The sequence below is a fragment of the Trachurus trachurus genome (genome assembly GCF_905171665.1).
Source record: "Trachurus trachurus genome assembly, chromosome: 18".
In the NCBI taxonomy this organism is placed as follows: Eukaryota; Metazoa; Chordata; class Actinopteri; order Carangiformes; family Carangidae; genus Trachurus; species Trachurus trachurus.
In genome coordinates, this window is record NC_139909.1 from 6,013,080 (window position 1) to 6,031,647 (window position 18,568).

The 18,568-nt window shown below is 40.0% G+C and overlaps 2 protein-coding genes across 2 annotated transcripts in view; both read left to right on the top strand.

The window, feature by feature from the left end:
- Positions 1-18,568, top strand: part of cnpy3 (canopy FGF signaling regulator 3) — a 480,052-nt gene that overhangs the window by 435,113 nt on the left and 26,371 nt on the right. The window lies entirely within an intron of this gene.
- Positions 1-18,568, top strand: part of trpc5a (transient receptor potential cation channel, subfamily C, member 5a) — a gene marked incomplete at both ends in the record, with an annotated part of 72,102 nt that overhangs the window by 44,372 nt on the left and 9,162 nt on the right. The window contains 5 exons of the mRNA XM_083993346.1: positions 1,478-1,617; positions 5,477-5,677; positions 8,535-8,656; positions 15,728-15,923; positions 17,405-17,614. Of these exons, the coding sequence (XP_083849472.1) occupies positions 1,478-1,617; positions 5,477-5,677; positions 8,535-8,656; positions 15,728-15,923; positions 17,405-17,614 (869 nt within the window). The remainder of the gene's footprint in view (positions 1-1,477; positions 1,618-5,476; positions 5,678-8,534; positions 8,657-15,727; positions 15,924-17,404; positions 17,615-18,568) is intronic.

Sequence of the window (18,568 nt, forward strand, 5' to 3'; positions counted from 1 at the left end):
AAATGAGTCGATGTTCAGGAAGCGAAGCAGACGGCGAAAATAAAAATCCCTCCTTATTTTTTTTTCCCACTTTGATTGCTGATCATCAAAGAAACCTGTGTGTGTGTGAGTGTGTGTGTGGGTGTGTGTGTGGTCGGGTGATGGCGAGTGTGTTGGCGGTTGGGTGGGTGGACGAGTGGGGGTGTGAAAGAAGAGTGATTACATCTCCATATTCTCTTCTTCCCGAGCGATGACACCAATCATTTCCAAATCAAACCCATAATAACCACTTGGAAAAAAAATAAAAATGAAACCATCTGTTGCTCTTCATCGTCTCTTCCTCCTCTTCAAACACTCGTTCTTCAGATAAAACGACACAAGATTCACTATTAACGTGTTATAACATTGATAATATGTTTACAGCAGATTCTACTGTATTATAATATGAATTAATATTAATCAGAGAAACAAAGAGCAGTGGAAAAATTAGAAAAAAATACTTTATATTGACGTTAAATGAGGTTTTTGTCAGTTTTGCTGTTACTACATAGCTAGCGTTAGCGTTAAGAGCTATTAACTCACGAGTCTTGCAGAGAGATTAGGAGCTATTGTTATGTTTAAAAGACAATATGTACCTAATAATAATAATAAGATACAACCTTTTGAGCAGCACTTACGTCTTCAAGGTGGCCTGGACGCTGCTGTGACTCAGTATCGGAAAATTAAGAGACAAGCTAGGCCGAGGCTTAAGCTAGTTAGCATGCTAACTTTGATACGTGAAAATGGAAATACAAGTAAAACAAAAAGGTTTTTGTTTTTTTGTTTTTTTTAACCACATCTGTAAGCAGCTGTTAGTGAGTGAAGGAATAAGATTTGATGTTGAAGTCGCAGAATTTTCTTGGTTTGTAATCAGCTGCTAATGCTAAGGTTAGCTACGTAGCAGGAGCCAAACTGACAAATAGCTTCATTAACAAACGGCAAATTGATCTGCACCAACACATGAGGTGAACCAATATCAGTCTTACTGATTATATCAGATTTTAATCATTTTAGTATGTATATCTATAGCTAAATATGAACATGTATATTGTTTCATAGCAATAGCCTATTAATATGCACGTGTTAAATGTTTCATCATCACTGGAGTAAAAAGTTCAAACGTTCGAATAGAGGAGATGAAACTGAAACTAACGTTTGACTCGGGTAAAATTGAACCTGACTTTGCCTAAAGTCGTTCACACAGCACAAACATTTGTTTACTCTTGTTTACTCTGTTGACTGTGTTTACTGTGAGTTTAGTGTGTTTACTGTGTTTACCGCCCGGAGGCTGCAGCAGCTGCCAGAACAAAACACTCAAACACAAGTTTGGTCACAGAGCAGAAACGCAGCAAACACAAACCACTGATGGATGACATTAATTTACTGTACTCACACAGGCATGACCGTGTGTGTGTGTGTGTGTGTGTGTGTGTGTGTGTGTTTTGTGTGTGTGTTTCAGGCTTCATCTGGGCAGAGATTAAAGAGATGTGGGACGGGGGCTTCACAGAGTACATCCACGACTGGTGGAACCTCATGGACTTCGCCATGAACTCCTTGTACCTGGCCACGATATCGCTGAAGATCGTGGCCTACGTCAAGGTAAACGACTTTAACGCAAACACATGAGGACGTAAATATAATGTTTGTTGGTTTGTTCACAAGTTTAAACAAAGGGAGAGAGCAGAACAACAGGAAGTGGAAACTCACGATACACAACTTGTTGGATTGGATGGTGTGTTAAGGGCGGGGCTTAGTTGTGACATCACAAAGTGACAGGAAGTCCTGACGGCTGGTTTTAAGGCTCAGTTTCTGAATACAGGCTGTGTGCATTTCTCTGTGGACTGAGGCTTTGATACTTTCACAGTATTAATATTGAACCTAGAGCTGCTTTATAATCACACTACACATGGACATCTACCTTTATACTGTATGGAGCTTTAATACAAACATCTACCTTTACTGTATGGAGCTTTAACACAAACATCTACCTTTATACTGTATGGAGCTTTAACACAAACATCTACCTTTATACTGTATGGATCTTTAACACAAACATCTACCTTTATACTGTATGGAGCTTTAATAGAAACATCTACCTTTATACTGTATGGAGCTTTAACACAAACATCTACCTTTATACTGTATGGAGCTTTAATACAAACATCTACCTTTATACTGTATGGAGCTTTAATAGAAACATCTACCTTTATACTGTATGGAGCTTTAACACAAACATCTACCTTTATACTGTATGGAGCTTTAATAGAAACATCTACCTTTATACTGTATGGAGCTTTAATAGAAACATCTACCTTTATACTGTATGGAGCTTTAACACAAACATCTACCTTTATACTGTATGGAGCTTTAACACAAACATCTACCTTTATACTGTATGGAGCTTTAACACAAACATCTACCTTTATACTGTATGGAGCTTTAATACAAACATCTACCTTTATGGAGCTTTAAAGCAGAAGTGAGTGATATATTTGTGTTAATATAAGTCTTAAATAGTTATATCTTCCGACAGCAATCACTTACATAGAGTGTTTGGTCTGAAACACGGGTCTGTCAGTCACTCTGCTCTGCTCTGAGCCGAAGAGAAAACATTTATCGTATCCTACAGTTTTTATCCAATGAGGAGAGAGAACGGCATGCAGGGCTGTGTGTGCAGCCAAGGAACGCCGTGAATGTGGTGACGTAGCGACGAGGACTGTTATGGTGCGTTCAAGGAAACTCGTATTTTTCCGACCGTGAAGTCGTACCAGTTCGATCTGGTACGAGTTCACCGGTCGGAAGTTACGAGTGGCCGTTATAGTGACTTTCACCGGTAAAACAGGTCGGAAAAACACGAGTGGGTTGCCTGGAACGCTACAAAGTCGTAAGTTGTGACTTGAAGCTGTAATTTACGATTTCAAAAGCCTGCCTGGAACGCAGCATTAGCGAAAACGACCGGATCACTCACTTCTGCTTTAACACAAACATCTACCTTTATACTGTATGAAGCTTTAATACAAACATCTACCTTTATTTTGAAGGAGCTTCAATACAAACATCTACCTTTATTTTGAAGGAGCTTTAATATATGCATCTACCTTTATTTTGAAGGAGCTTCAATACAAACATCTACCTTTATTTTGAAGGAGCTTCAACACAAACATCTACCTTTATTTTGAAGGAGCTTCAACACAAACATCTACCTTTATTTTGAAGGAGCTTCAACACAAACATCTACCTTTATTTTGAAGGAGCTTTAACACAAACATCTACCTTTATTTTGAAGGAGCTTTAATACAAACATCTACCTTTATTTTGAAGGAGCTTTAATACAAATATCTACCTTTATTTTGAAATGGATGGATGAGACGTTAAAGTCAGTATAACTTCTTCTCCTCCGTCCAGCGTCGTCGCCGTTGTTTATCGTTGTTTATCCGACCGCGAGTTTCTCTCTGATCTTTGTCTCACTTTCAGCCTCGAACACACTCTGCATGTAACACAAGACACACACACACAGACACAAACACACACACACACACACACACACACACACACACACACACACACACAGACACAGACACACACACACACACCAGACGGCCGGGCCATCTGCAGCAGCTGTGAGTCACTGATGGTGGCGGCTGAACCTCCTACACAGGTCCTATACACACACACACACACACATATATATATACACACACACTTTTGTCAGCACATATAGATACATATATAAAATGTGCAGACACACAACTTTGGATAGACGCACACCAGTCTACACACACACACACACACACACACACACACACACACACACAGAGGAAGCAGCTGTTGTTGAAGTAGATTTTTCTTTCTCTTTTATTCTTTCTTCTTTCCCTTAAATATTCATCAATGTATAAAAATCCTGAGAGGAGCTCAACAATTTTTTTTTTTTTTTTTTTTTGCTTTGTCACTGTGTGAGTGTGCGTGTGCATGTGTGTGTGTGTTTATATGTGTTTTTTGTGTTGAGAAAGAGAGAGAGAGAGAGAGAGAGACGGAGGGAGGGAGGGAGGAAGTGCATCTGAGAGAAGAAGGTGCAAGAGAGTCTATAAATTAATGAGTGTGTGTGTGTGTGTGTGTGTGTGTGTGTGTGTGTGTGTGTGTGTGTGTGTGTGTGTGTGTGTGTGTGTGTGTGTGTGTGTGTGTGTGTGTGTGTGTGTGTGTGTGTGTGTGTGTGTGTGTGTGTGTGTGTGTGTGTGTGTGTGTGTGTGTGTGTGTGTGTGTGTGTGTGCTGAATGCTAATAGAGGCAGAGTTAACGAGACAGAAGTCCTGTGGAAGTCTTAATGTGGCTGAATGTGGAATGAGGACGAAGCCGAGCGTGAGACAAGTTGAGGCAGACGAGCAGAGATGGAGAGAGACGGGAGGAGGAGAAACAGCTGGAAAAAGAGAGAGATGAGTGGATTAAAGAGGAGAAAAAACTATATGAGAGAGAGAGAGAGTCCAGGTGGCTGATGGAATACGAGAGGTCACAATCTTTAACTGGGTCAAGGTGAAGGACCGCCCACATCTACTTTTATTTTGAAGGAGATTCAACACAAACATCTACTTTTATTTTGAAGGAGATTCAATACAAACATCTACTTTTATTTTGAAGGAGATTCAACTCAAACATCTACTTTTATTTTGAAGGAGATTCAATACAAACATCTACCTTTATTTTGAAGGAGCTTTCACACAAACATCTACCTTTATTTTGAAGGAGCTTTCACACAAACATCTACCTTTATTTTGAAGGAGCTTTGATATAAACATCTACCTTTATTTTGAAGGAGCCTTAACTCAAACATCTACCTTTATTTTGAAGGAGCTTTGATATAAACATCTACCTTTATTTTGAAGGAGCCTTAACTCAAACATCTACCTTTATTTTGAAGGAGCTTTAACTCAAACATCTACCTTTATTTTGAAGGAGCTTTAACACAAACATCTACCTTTATACTGTATGGAGCTTTAATTAAAGCTTTGAAGGAGCTTTAATACAACTCGTCAACTCGTCGTCCTCCTCCTCTGATTAGCTGAGAACTCTGCTCATTTGCATAATTATAAAATAAAAGCAGGAAGTTAGTGCAAAGCAGTATAAGAGTAGTTGAATAGTTGTCAAGTACATGGACATATGTGAATAATTATTATTATATTTTTTATTTTCTTCTTCCTCTATTTTATCTTATTTCATTTTCTGCTTTTTATTTTAGTAATAATATTTTATTTATCTATGTATGTATATCTCACGTTGTGTTGATTTCTCGTACAATTCAGGAGTTTATAACAAAGAAAGATTTTCTTGCGGGGACAAATAAAGTCAATCTGAATAGAAATGTCTCCGTCGATGGACTCTGTGTCGATAAAGTTTGCCATCTCTCATCATCTCTCTCCCTCTCTGTCTCTCTCTCTCTCTCTCTCTCTCTCTCTCTGTCTCTCCAGTACAACTCGTCTCGTCCGAGGGAGGAGTGGGAGATGTGGCACCCGACGCTGATCTCCGAGGCTCTGTTCGCCATCGCCAACATCTTCAGCTCGCTGCGACTCATCTCCCTCTTCACGGCCAACTCCCACCTGGGGCCGCTGCAGATCTCTCTGGGCCGCATGCTGCTCGACATCCTCAAGTTCCTCTTCATCTACTGTCTGGTACAAACACACACACACACCCCCCCAACTCTGCAACATTGGTCTGTCTGAGTGGGCTTTGAATGCACCGCGGCTCTAGAGTCGTTCTGGTCAATCAATCAATCTTTACTTAAGAATTTCTTCACTTGTTTCAGCAATATATTCAGCTTCCAGCTTTCAGCATTCACCCGTATTTCGTTAAGGAAATGCACTCTCTAGTCTAGGCTCAATCAGTCAGTATAAAAATAAAAAAAGACAAGAGGATAAAAATAAGAAATCATGTTTAAAATCAACATTTTAGTTCAGTATTTAAGTTTGTCAGTCAAAGAACAGTTTTAGCATTAATGTACACTGCCTGTCCAAAAAACAAAAGTCACCACTTGGATTTAACTAAGCTAACAGGTCAGAGCCTCCCATTGGATAATTGACTGTTTCAACGGGCAACAACTTATTTAACCCCCCCCCTACCCTACCCACACCTGTGCAACACTGGTCTGTCTGAGTGGGCTTTGAATGCACCGCAGCTCTAGAGTCGTTCTGGTCAATCAATCAATCTTTACTTCAGACTTTCTTCCCGTAATTCAGCAATTTATTCAGCTCATTCAGCTTCCAGCTTTCAGCATTCACTCGTATTTCCTTCAGGAAATGTATTCTCTAGTCCAGACTCAATCGGTCCATATGAAATACACTATAAGAGACAGACACACAAGACAAGAGGATAAAAATGAAAAATCTGGTTTAAAATCAATGTTTTAGTTGAGTATTTAAGTTTTATTTTTGCTTTTTTAGTTGTTTTTTGCACTGACATGATGCCAGTACGGTGGCCTTGTTAGGACACACCAGATTCAGCTTCGTTGTTGGAAACAAATGCACATGGAGGAGAGGAGGGTTAGAGACACAGAGGAGGAGACACCAGACCTGGAGAGGTCAGGTTTAATTTAATTTAACCCAGGAAGGATGAAGGGAAAGAAGGATGGAAGGAAGGACAAAGGGAAAGAAGGAAGGTAGGATTAAAGGATGGAGGGAACAGATTGGGTTAATTGGGTCCAAAAAGGAAGGAAGAAGTAAGGATGAAGGAAGGAAGGAAGGAAGGAAGGAAGGGAAAAGTGATTGTGGAAAGAAGGAAGGGAAAAAGGAAGGAAAGAAAGATGGAGGGAGGGAACAGATTTGTCCAAGGAAGGAAGAAAAAGGAAGGAAGAAGGGAATGAACAGAACAGGTCAATTGGATCAAAAGAGGAAGAAATTAAGGACAAAGGGAAGGAAGGAAAGAACAAAGGAAGGGAATAAGGATTGTGGAAAGAAGGAAGGGGAAAAGGAAGGAAAGAAAGATGGAGGGAGGGAACAGATCAGGTCAATTGGGTCAAAAGAGGAAGGAAGGAAGGAAGGAAGGACAAAGGGGAGAAAGGAAGGATGGAGGAAGGGAACAGATTGGGTCAATTTGACCCAGAAGGACGACAGGAGGGTTAAACTTGAGTCTGGCTCATGTAGTTGAACATCTGGGGCAGAGTCCAGCTGTTCCCCTGACAGCCAGATGTGGACGTAGCATCTGACCATCGGGATCTCTTTAGTTCTTTTTTTCGCTGTTTCACTCTCTGCATCTTTTGAGGACGATGGAAGTGAAACGCTTCCTGCTGCCGTCAGTGGAAGGACGTCACAGTCGGAGCTACAACACCGTCCACATGTGGATTGTTGAGTTCCCTCTAGTCCTAAACATCAATCCCAGGGAGCCTTGCTGCTGCTGCTGCTGCTGCTGCTGCTGCTGCTGCTGCTGCTGTCTTTACGTAACGCCGCGCTGCCGCCTCAGATGAAAGCTGCTTCAGAGCGCCGAGCGAGCGCCGCTTCCTCTAACAAACTGCACACTGCAAAAAATCAAATATCTTACCAAGAATATTTGTCTTATTTCTAGTCAAAACAAATCTCATTATACTTAAAATAAGACTCATCACATAAAAAGTAGCTTGTTTTTAGACACTTTTTCCTTCTTTCAAGCAGATTTTCACTTAAAATAATCTGATAGTGGAGCAAGTTTTTCTTTCTTATTACAAGCACAAAAAACTTGCTTTCACTGGCAGATTTTTCTACTTATTTCAAGTGAAAATGTGTTTGAAACAAGTGAAAATCATCTAAAAACAAGTTACTTTTTAGGTGATGAGTCTTATTTTGAGTGGAAAGAGATTAGTTTTGACTAGAAATGAGACATTTTGACAAGAAATAAGACAAATATTCTTGGAAAGATTTTAAGTTTTTGCAGTGCAACATCGGGTCAAAATGAAAAAGAAAAAAAAAAAACTCACTTAAACCAACACTAAGGAACTTTTCAACCTTCATAAAATATTTTCATAACTTTTGTGATGATACATCGACTTACAACAAGTTGAATGACACCTCTGTCATGGCCTGAGGGGGTCTGTATCTCTTTCTCTGGCACTAAGCAGCTTTGAGGAGCATGGTAGGAACCCTGCTCTCACGCTAGTGTTCATGGGAAATGGAGTCTTCCTTCACTTTCACTTTTGCGAGTCACAACAAGGAGGGAACAGGCAAAACAGCACTTTAGCAATGGATTATGTTTGTGTTTTCACTTTGAAATGATCCACTGGAAACAGAAACTTAGTTTTGATGTCTTCTGTTAATTTTAATGCAGGATATTTACAGGGCTTCACGCTAGTGTTCATGGGAAATGGAGTCTTACTTCAGGCAAAACACTACCGCTTTGGTCCACAGGCGCCGCCAAACTCAACCAAAACTGAAAGTTCTTTAGTACTGCTTTAACTGCTTCCAAAAATAATTTGAGCACCAGCGCATGAGTGAGGATTTCATCAGGGATTAAATGAAGTGTGTGTGTGTCTCTCTGTGTGTGTGTCATTGTGTGTGTGTGCAGGTCCTGCTGGCGTTCGCCAACGGCCTGAACCAGCTCTACTTCTACTACGAGACCACGGCGTCGGAGGAGCCCAACAACTGCAAGGGCATCCGCTGTGAGAGGCAGAACAACGCCTTCTCCACGTGAGTCGCACACACACACACACACACACACACACACTGAACTGATACTTGATATTTGGAACTGATATTGATTTGCAGTAAAAAACAAATATGGCGTCAAATTCAGAGCAACACACCTGGGATTAGACTGAAAACAGTAAATAGTTTGTTTTATACACTGTAAAAAACCTTGAATATGGGATGCCGTTTAGCTCAGTTGCTAGAGCCAGAGTCCCATACGCTGGTTCGATTCCACCAGTGGCCCTTTACTGCATGTCACCCCCCTCTCTCTGTCCCCCCATGTCCTGTCTCTGTACAGCTGCCCTATCAAATAAAGGCCCCAAAATATACTTTAAAAAAAAGACGTACATTTTTTGTAGAATAACGCAAACTCATACGGAAGAGCATCAAGCCAACAACAGAGATTTTTTTTTTAAGATTCTTAATTAAAAGTCAGAATTTCAGATTTTTATCTCAGAAAATCAGAGTTTTTATCTCAGAAATTTTTATTTTTCTTAGAAATTCAGACTTTTAGTTGTTTTCGTGGTAAATTCATGTGGGTTTCTGTTTTTCATCAACAGTCTCTGCATTTCCCTCTAAAACAACTCTGTGTGGTAACGTTGTGTTATTATCTCATAGCGTGGTGAATGTGCAGGTCACAACTTGTCCACCAGAGCGTTGTGGAGTTGTTGGATTGTGTATTTGATGAGTTTGATGAGTTTGAAACCAAGAAATCCCATAATGAGCCTCCGTAGCGTAGCTCTGAGCAGCTCACGGCTCTGCTCCGCCGTTCTAAAAACAGCTTGCACCGACAATTAAAGGTAACGAACCTACTGCTATGACTATAGGGATTATGGCAATGGGCCAATTTGCCAAAATGTTGAACTATCCCTTTAACACTAGAACCGCCGACATTCCAACACCCCCTAGAACCGCCGAGGGGGTCATTTTTACCCCCCCCCCGCCTCCACTCCGTCATCAATCACAAGGATGTCCTTTTTTTAAGCAGTAAAGTTGTTCATTTTCATCATTTCTTTTAAATAATAAGTAGTGCTTGATAAAAATACTTTTACATTTTGAATCTATGGGGGGAGTTATTAATTTTACAGTTGCTTTAGCCTAGACTATTTCGTTATGAATCGAAAAAATACATCGTCAAAAATACATTTCGCCGTTTTTTCTCTCCCTCTTCCTCTCTCTCTCACTCACTCACACACACACACAGACGCACACACACACAGGCACAGACACACACAAACACACACACAAACAAACTTACGTGTATGGTTTGACCGGCGCTTTCCGTGGTTCTGCAGTTTCAGTAGCAACACACACGCTGCACACACGCGCGTCGTCTCTACATTCGGGCCGATACGGAACACTACGGAACACTGTCCACACACTGCCTGTCCACAGGCTCTTCATGCACATTGTTGAGATTTTGTTTTTAGTGCGTTTTAACACCACATCTCCTCCTTTTCTCTTCATGCATGGTCAGCAGGATAGGCAGGCTACTTGTCAAACGGCGTGTAATAGCCGTTGCTAAGCAACCGGACAGCGGCGTGAATGTTGATCACGGCACTAAACAGCTGTTTTCTATTGGGGGTAAAAATTACCCCCTAGGCGGTTCTAGGTATAAATGGTCATATATATTTTTTTTTTTATCCCACAGACTTCAAAATTCACTAGATGATTAATGAACCCATTTTAGGAAAAGTCATGAACTGAGAGAAGTGGAGGTTTTGTTTTAACAGAGTTACACATATTTAAAAACACCAAGGGGGTAAAAATGACCCCTTGGCGGTTCTAGTGTTAAAACATAAAAATAAAAAAACATAATAATATGGAATTATTTTTGGGTGAAGTCGGAGAAGAATATTAATGTTTAGTTTTTTCTGCTGTGAAGTTGCAGATTCATTAATGTGGAAACAAAACCAAACACACACACACACGCACACACACAGATAAATCCAGTGTGTCTGTGCTGATGGAGGCAGAGTCGGAGCCAAAGCCAAAGAGTCGGTGTTTCCAAGTATCGATCGATTGGGCGCGTGGTTTGTTTTAGATAATAGCCGTATTGATTTGCGATCTGAGCTGAGACTTTAAAAACCCGCTCTGCTGTTGACGGATGGTTAAGATCCAATCAACATATTAGAGTTAGTTTGAAGCAGCAACAACAGTCGGAGCGAGTCGAGTCCGACGTGTTGCCGTGGTGATGGACATCAAAGATCACAACAGGACGACATCTCTCCGTGACTTTGGGAAACCACGATCGCTTTGAATCTTTTGTCTGAATGCGTTTTTTACTGTTTCACAGCTGCTTTAGTAAAGTTAACGAGACGATTTATCCGTTTGGGTTTGTTGGTTCAGTTCGTGTTGTGTTAACTTTGACTTTTGACCCTTAGTTTGAGTCTTTATGTTGAACACAGTGAGGCCTTCGAGGGTTTCTGGACGGTGTTTGTCGCTGTTTCTGTTTTGGTTTATGTATAAAGTTACATTTGAATAAAGCAGCGCATTTAAACATTAACATTAAACATTTTAACATTTTAAAGCGTATAAAGCTCATGCTGTGGAGACAGTTTGATGCTTCAGCACCACGGACAGCGACAGGGTTTAACGACTGAACTGTGAGAAATCTTTCAAGAAAAGTTTCATAATCTATAAAGATTATTGACAGTTTTATTGAGTATGAACCAATCAACCAAAAAACTTCCTTCAATCAGGATTTTAGTGGAAAATAACAAAGAACTTATTAAGGTTTCAGACGTTTTTCCTCAGTGATGAAGGTTTTTAAACTCAGAGGAGGCTGATGTTGTTAAAAAATTCAGATCCAACTTGTTTGTTTATTATGACGGAGTATTAGGGCCACATTGAGAAAAAAAAACACAGACTTCGAGAATAAAGTCATAAATTTACGACTTTATTCTCGAAGTTTGTGACTTTTTTATTTGTCAATGTGGACCTAAGATTTAAATTGCTTGTAAGGAAATTTTGAATTAACTTATACATCAGAAAAATGGTGTCCGTGATAGAAGACGGACTCGGCTAAAGAGCGATTGAACGGGCATTACACGACTTTTCCGAAAAATGGGGAAAAAACATTGTTTTGGTCACTCACTAGCTAGTAGCAAACAGCGCTAAAGACGCTAGCTAACATTAGCTAACGTTAGCTACAAGCTAAAGCTAAACGTAACGTTACATTTGCTAGATAACTTTGAAGGTTAAAGTAATATGTAGGCTAAGTCTGTTTATTGATGTCTTGCGTTTTATCCCATTTGGGGAATGGGATAAAAATGACTCCGGGAATACGTTCCAGATATCGTGAGTCGCTATTGCAGAAACCCCAGGCACATTTTAACCATATTGAAAAATTAAAAAGTAGTTTTTGCCAGAAAAAAAATGCTGTCTACCTATCTAACAAAGAGAGAAAGAAAGAAATGAGGAGAGTGTAAGAAAGAAAGAAGAAAGAAAGAAAATAAGGAGAGAGACAGAAAGAAAGAAGAAAGAAAGAAAGAAAGAAAGAAAGAAAGAAATTAGGAGAGTGAATGAAAGAAAGAAAGAAATAAGGAGAGAGAAAGAAAGAAAGAAAGGAGAGTGAAAGAAAGAAAGAAAGAAAGAAAGAGAGAAAGAAATAAGGAGCGAGAAAGAAAGAAAGAAGAAAGAAAGAAAGAAAGAAAGAGAGAAAGAAATAAGGAGAGAAAGAAAGAAGAAAGAAAGAAAGAAAGAAAGAAAGAAAGAAAGAAAGAAAGAAGAGTAGAAATAAACCTCTCTCTCTCTCTTTCACATTTTCTTTTCTCATTCATAGGGTCTACCTATCTCGTTTCATAGGGTTTCATGCCAGAGTTGTCCAACCTTAGAACGCTGCGCAACACGTGACATGGGGAGAAGCGCTCTGATTGGTGGATCAGCAGACCAATCAGAAGGCCGACAAACAAAGGGTCAATTGATAGCTTTCATGTGACGTCACGGCCCGTATGGAACGCCCCCCTGGCGGTCAAAACAATCCACTTCCCCGCTGTCCGCGGATTAGGACAAGGCAGAAAAACACACACTGCTCCCTGCTGCTTCAAAAATACCGGTGTTATGGCCCAACTGGTGTCTGATTTAACTGGTTACCGTACCGAACAACAGCTGTGCTGCACTTCCGTCCGCAGATTTGTCACAAATTCACAAATAAAGCCGCAGTTCACATGTTAGTGCAGCCAATATGCGTCTGTGAGTGAACCTGTTCAGGCAATCTACAGTCAGTCAGCGCCACACTACTCTCACTCTGCACAATACTGCACACTATGACAAAGCCTGTCATGTTTAAGTTACGAACTAATGGAAAACACTCTGAAAATACGCTAAACAACACCGGTCATCGTCCTCGCCGCGCCGCGGTCGGTCCCGACCCCCGTTACCGTGTCGCTGCCGCCGCGGGCGGTGCTGTTGCCGGTGTCCGGTGGCGGGCGGTCCCGCCGGGTTACCATCGCCGCCGCCGCCGCCGGTCCCGCTGCTGTCGGACCGCCGTCATCGTTGCCGTCCTCCCCCCCGGTGCAAAGCTCCGGGCGGAAGGGGGGGGGGGGGAGCTGGTCACCGTGCAGCCCAGCTAAGGGCTCTGGTTTGTGGGTGAGAGGAGCAGGGAGCCTGGGCTCAGTGGGCTGGAGCTCAGACTGTGGAGCTCAGCGGAGCTGCGGTACCAGGACGGTGTTCCCACACAGGAAAGTTACAGGTACATTTCTACCACTTCAATGAGTCCAGAAACATTATTTTAAGATAAAAAAAAAACTACAAAATGGGGCTTTTAATCAGAAACCAGTTGAACCATAACACCGGAAATATTGGTTGCAAGCTTTGGAGGATGATGGATTCTCCACCAGGTAAATGTAAACATCGCCCAACTCGAGCTTCGGCAGGGAACTGGTCATCTTAAACAGCTCGTATACAGCAGCTGGTGTTGAATATGGGTCACAAGTGCCCAAAACTTCAAAGTTGTTTTTATATCTTTCTTTCTCGGCTGCTGGCAGATGATTTAAGTCATTACTCGGTTGTTTGTCCATAGAAAGTCCATTGCGGGGCCACTTTGGAATGTTGCTTTTGACCGCCAGGGCCCTGGGACGTGACGTCAGTGAAAGCTATCAATTAATCAGGATTATAAGCGGAAAATAAAGAAAACAATGAAAAGTTTATTAAGGTTTCATATGTTTTCTCCTCAGTGATGAAGGTTTTTAAACTCAGAGGAGGAAAATAAGAAACTCGACTGGAAACAAACATCAGATCGCCACGGCAACGCCTCCCATGATGCATCATCATCACACAAACAAACAGGAGCGAAGGCAGCAGCATTCATCAGCATTCATGAAGCAGCGTGTGTGTGTGTGTGTGTGTGTAGACGTTGTAATTCACACTTATCAACATTTATGAGTTATTTCACAGGATCATTTCCTCCCTCTCTCTCTCTCTCTCTCTCTCTCTCTCTCTCTCTCTCTCTCTCTCTCTCTCTCTCTCTTTCTGCGTCTCCACTTCACACACACTTATCACCGTTAATGTGCTGCAGGAGTGTGTGTGTGTGTGTGTGTGTGTGTGTGTCCCTTCTCTTCGCCCTCACACACTGTAAACACTCGTTCACTTTCTCATTCACACTCTGCACACACCCCTCCCTCCTTCCATCCCTCTCTCTCTCTCTCTCTCCCTCTCTCTCTCTATTGCTCACTCGCCCTCAGTCCTGTCGTCACGGCGACGGGAGAGGGCACCTTAAATTTCATTCCACCTTAAGAAAACCACACACGTTAATATTCATGAGCGAGATAAGAACGATAGGCTGGAATGATTTAATTGTACAGTGTGAAGCTGCCAAGACACACACACACACACACACACACACACACACACACACACACACACACACACACACACACACACACACACTCAGACACACAGACACACACACACACAGAGACACACACACCTCCCACACGGCTGCAGACGTGTCACAGTAAAATGATGAAGATGATCGAATGGAGAGAGAGAGAAGGAGGAGAGGAAAGAAGGGAACAAGGAGAGGAAGAGAGAAGGAAAAGATGAAAGAATAAAAGAATAAATAAGTAACGATGGACGAGATAATGAACTTAAGTTTAATGAGAAAAGAAAATGTCTCTTTCTTTCTTTCTCCTTTTCTTTCTTTCTTTCTTTCTTTCTTTCTTTCTCCTTTTCTTTCTTTCTTTCTTTCTTTCTTTCTTTCTTTCTTTCTTTCTTTCTTTCTTTCTATCTCTCTCCCTTTTTTCTTTCTTTCTCTCTCTCCTTTCTTTCTTTACCTCTTCCTCTTTTTAATTCTTTCTCTATTTCTTTCTTTCCCTCTCTCTCCTTATTTCTTTCTTTCTATTTTTCTTTCAGTCTCATTTCTTTCTTTTTCTTTCTTTCTTTCTTTCTTTCTTTCTTTCTTTCTTTCTTTCTTTCTTTCTTTCTCTCGCTTTCTTTCTTCTTTCTTTCTTTCTCTCTGTCTTTCTTTGTCCTTATTTCTTTCTTTCTTTCTTTCACTCTCCTCATTTCGTTCTTTCTCTTTTTGTTGGTTTGTTTGTTCCTTTCTCTCTCTCTTCCTTTTGTTGTTTCTCTCTCTCCCCTTTTTCTTTCTTTCTTTCTTTCTTTCTTTCTTTCTTTCTTTCTTTCTTTCTTTCTTTCTTTCTTTCTATCTCTCTTTAACCATGCCCTCTGACGCTCTCTCTCTCTTGTTAAACACACACACAGTAATGTGTTCAGTGTAAATGTTGGAGTGTTGAATATTTCATGCAGCACAAACACGACGCCCTGCGGACAACACAACCATCTCTCTCCCTCTTTCTCTCTCTCTCTTTCATTCTGTCGTTTGTCGTCAGTTGTTTCATCAAAAATTCACAAACCTCCACTGTAACAAACAGAGAGAGAGAGAGAGAGATGGATGGATGGATGGAGGAGAAGAGATCCCAACACTACGGTGGCCCAGAGGGGTCAACTGTATATTATTTCTCAATAACATGTGAATCATACTGAACCAAAACAAACTCAGATTATTGTCAAACCTCGTGAACCTGTTTTTGCTAATAAAGTTTTGACTCCCTGTGTTTTGACTCGCAGGTTGTTCGAGACGCTGCAGTCTCTGTTCTGGTCGATCTTCGGCCTCTTGAATCTCTACGTCACCAACGTCAAAGCTCGACACGAGTTCACGGAGTTCGTGGGGGCGACGATGTTCGGGACGTACAACATCATCTCTCTGGTCGTTCTGCTCAACATGCTGATCGCCATGATGAACAACTCCTACCAGCTCATCGCCGTGAGTAACCGCCCGCAGCCCGTCAATACACGTGATTGATTAATCATAAAGTAAAACAAACATCGAGTAAAACAAACAGACAAGAAATGAAGAGACATTGAATTAAATGAAGTTTCCAAGTTTTAAAAAATTTTAAATCATAAATTTACAAGAAAAAACTCAAAAAATGTTTGAAAATTTGAAAGTTTTCTTGTAAATTTGTGATTTTTTCCTCAAAATTGAGTTCTGTTAGTTTGTTTGCTTTTAAAAAAAATAGTTATAATGTTTTTAGAATGTTTTTGTTATTAGTTATAATAGTTTTTAATAGTTATAATGTTGGACAGTGAAATGATAAGTTATGGATCATCCTTCCTTTTTTTCACGAATTAGTGAGTTTCTCTCGCTTATTTCTGAAAGAATTTTTTTGGGAGATTCTTTAGATTCACACTCTTTTTTCTCATACATTTGTTATTTTATAATATCAGAGAATATCTGAGTTTTAACTCATAAAATGTGCAGGTGAATCACTTCACCTTCATCATAAATTTACAAGAAAAAACTAAAAAAATGTTTGAAAATTTGAACGTTTTCTTGTAAATTTGTCATTTTTTCCTCAAAATTGAGTTTTGTTAGTTTGTTTGCTTTTTTTTTTTTACCATAAATTCATAAGTTTTTTTTTCTCGCACATTTCTGAATTTATAATGTTGGATAGTGAAATGGTAAGTTATGGATCATCCTTCCTTTTTTTCACAAATTAGTGAGTTTTCTCTCGCGCGGAAAAAAATTATGTGAGGTTTTTTAGATTGGGACATTTTTTCCGCATTTGTATTTTATAATATCAAAGAATATCTGAGTTTTAACTCATAAAATGTGCAGGTGAATCATTTGAGGGAATGAAGTTAGTCGGTTATGAATCGTCCTTGATATAGAAAAAAACACAAATTGTATGTTTTTTCACAAATTTGTGAGTTCTTCTTTTTCGTAAATTTGATACTTTTACACTTGAAAATTCAGAGTTTTTAACACAGAGATGAACCATTCCTGTTTGTTTCTTTTTTCAATAATTTGGAAGAAAAAATTATGCACATTTTCTTCTTTCATCGACATATGTGATTTTTTTTTCCTGCAAAATTTTTTGGTTTTGGAAAAAAAATGTGACTTCTTGCACATTTTTTTATTTATAATGTCAGACAATGAAATGGTAAGTTATGGATTGGCACAAATTTGGAGATTTTTTGCAAGAAATTTTATTGAGATCTCTGATTATTTATTTTTTTTAATTTGCACATTTCTTTTCTTCTTAATTTGTCATTCTATAATACAAGAGAATATCTGAATTTGCAGGTGTACAGTATCACTTGAAAATTGAGTTTTTAAGGCAGAGTTGTAGCGCTCCTCTCTCTCTTTCTACAGTATGTTTTTTGTCGCAAAAACAGTTTTAGTCAAACTGAGTCATCTATCACCTGTTCCTCCCTTCACCAAACCGTGTCCTCATCCTCCAGGATCACGCCGACATCGAGTGGAAGTTCGCTCGCACCAAGCTGTGGATGAGTTACTTCGACGAGGGAGGAACGCTGCCGCCGCCGTTCAACATCATCCCCAGCCCCAAGTCCATCTGGTACCTGCTCATGTGGCTGCACAGCAAACTCTGCAGGAGGGGGCCGCCGCCCGGCGAGGACACGCACAAGTGTGAAAACCTCCGAGAGTTCACGGTGAGACACATGTGGACAGATGTTTGATCCCTGAGAGAAACAGGTAGATGTTTCTGTTAAAGCTCCTTCAAAGTAAAGGTAGATGTTTGTGTTAAAGCTCCTTCAAAATAAAGGTAGATGTTTCTGTTAAAGCTCCTTCAGAATAAAGGTAGATGTTTGTGTTAAAGCTCCTTCAAAATAAAGGTAGATGTTGGTGTTAGAGCTCCTTCAAAATAAAGGTAGATGTTTGTATTAAAGCTCCTTCAAAATAAAGGTAGATGTTTGTGTTAAAGCTCCTTCAAAATAAAGGTAGATATTTGTGTTAAAGCTCCTTCAAAATAAAGGTAGATATTTGTGTTAAAGCTCCTTCAAAATAAAGGTAGATGTTCATATTACTATTCACAGAGAAATGCACACAGCCTGTATTCAGAAACTGAGCCTTAAAACCAGCCGTCATCACTTTGTGATGTCACAACAAAGCCCCGCCCCCTCACCACCTGTACAAAACAATCCAACAACTTGGTGCAGGATTTGGTTTCTCTGAGTGTTTTATTCTGAAATCTGCTCTATGTCTTATTAGATCACTCTGGAAACAGTCAGCCAATCCTCGACCCTTCAAAATAAAACACAGAAGAAGACGAAAATATGGAGCTTTAAAACTAAACAGGTTGAACATTTGCTTCCAGTCAGTCATTTATTATTATCATTATAACAAATATATAATTAATATATGATAAAATTAAACATTATAATATAATTTATGATTACAATAATTCTCAGTAGAAATCCAGACTAAGTAATAAATTCTCCTCCAAACATAAAAACGATCTGACAGTTGTGAATAAATGATAATAAGATTAATTTGAGCTGACTGAATGTTGCTGGCCGCTCTCTTTGACCTTGAAGGAGACAAAAGTTGATGGAAAAACCGACTGGAACGCGTGTAAATGTTTAATTATTATTCATGAGCGGCCT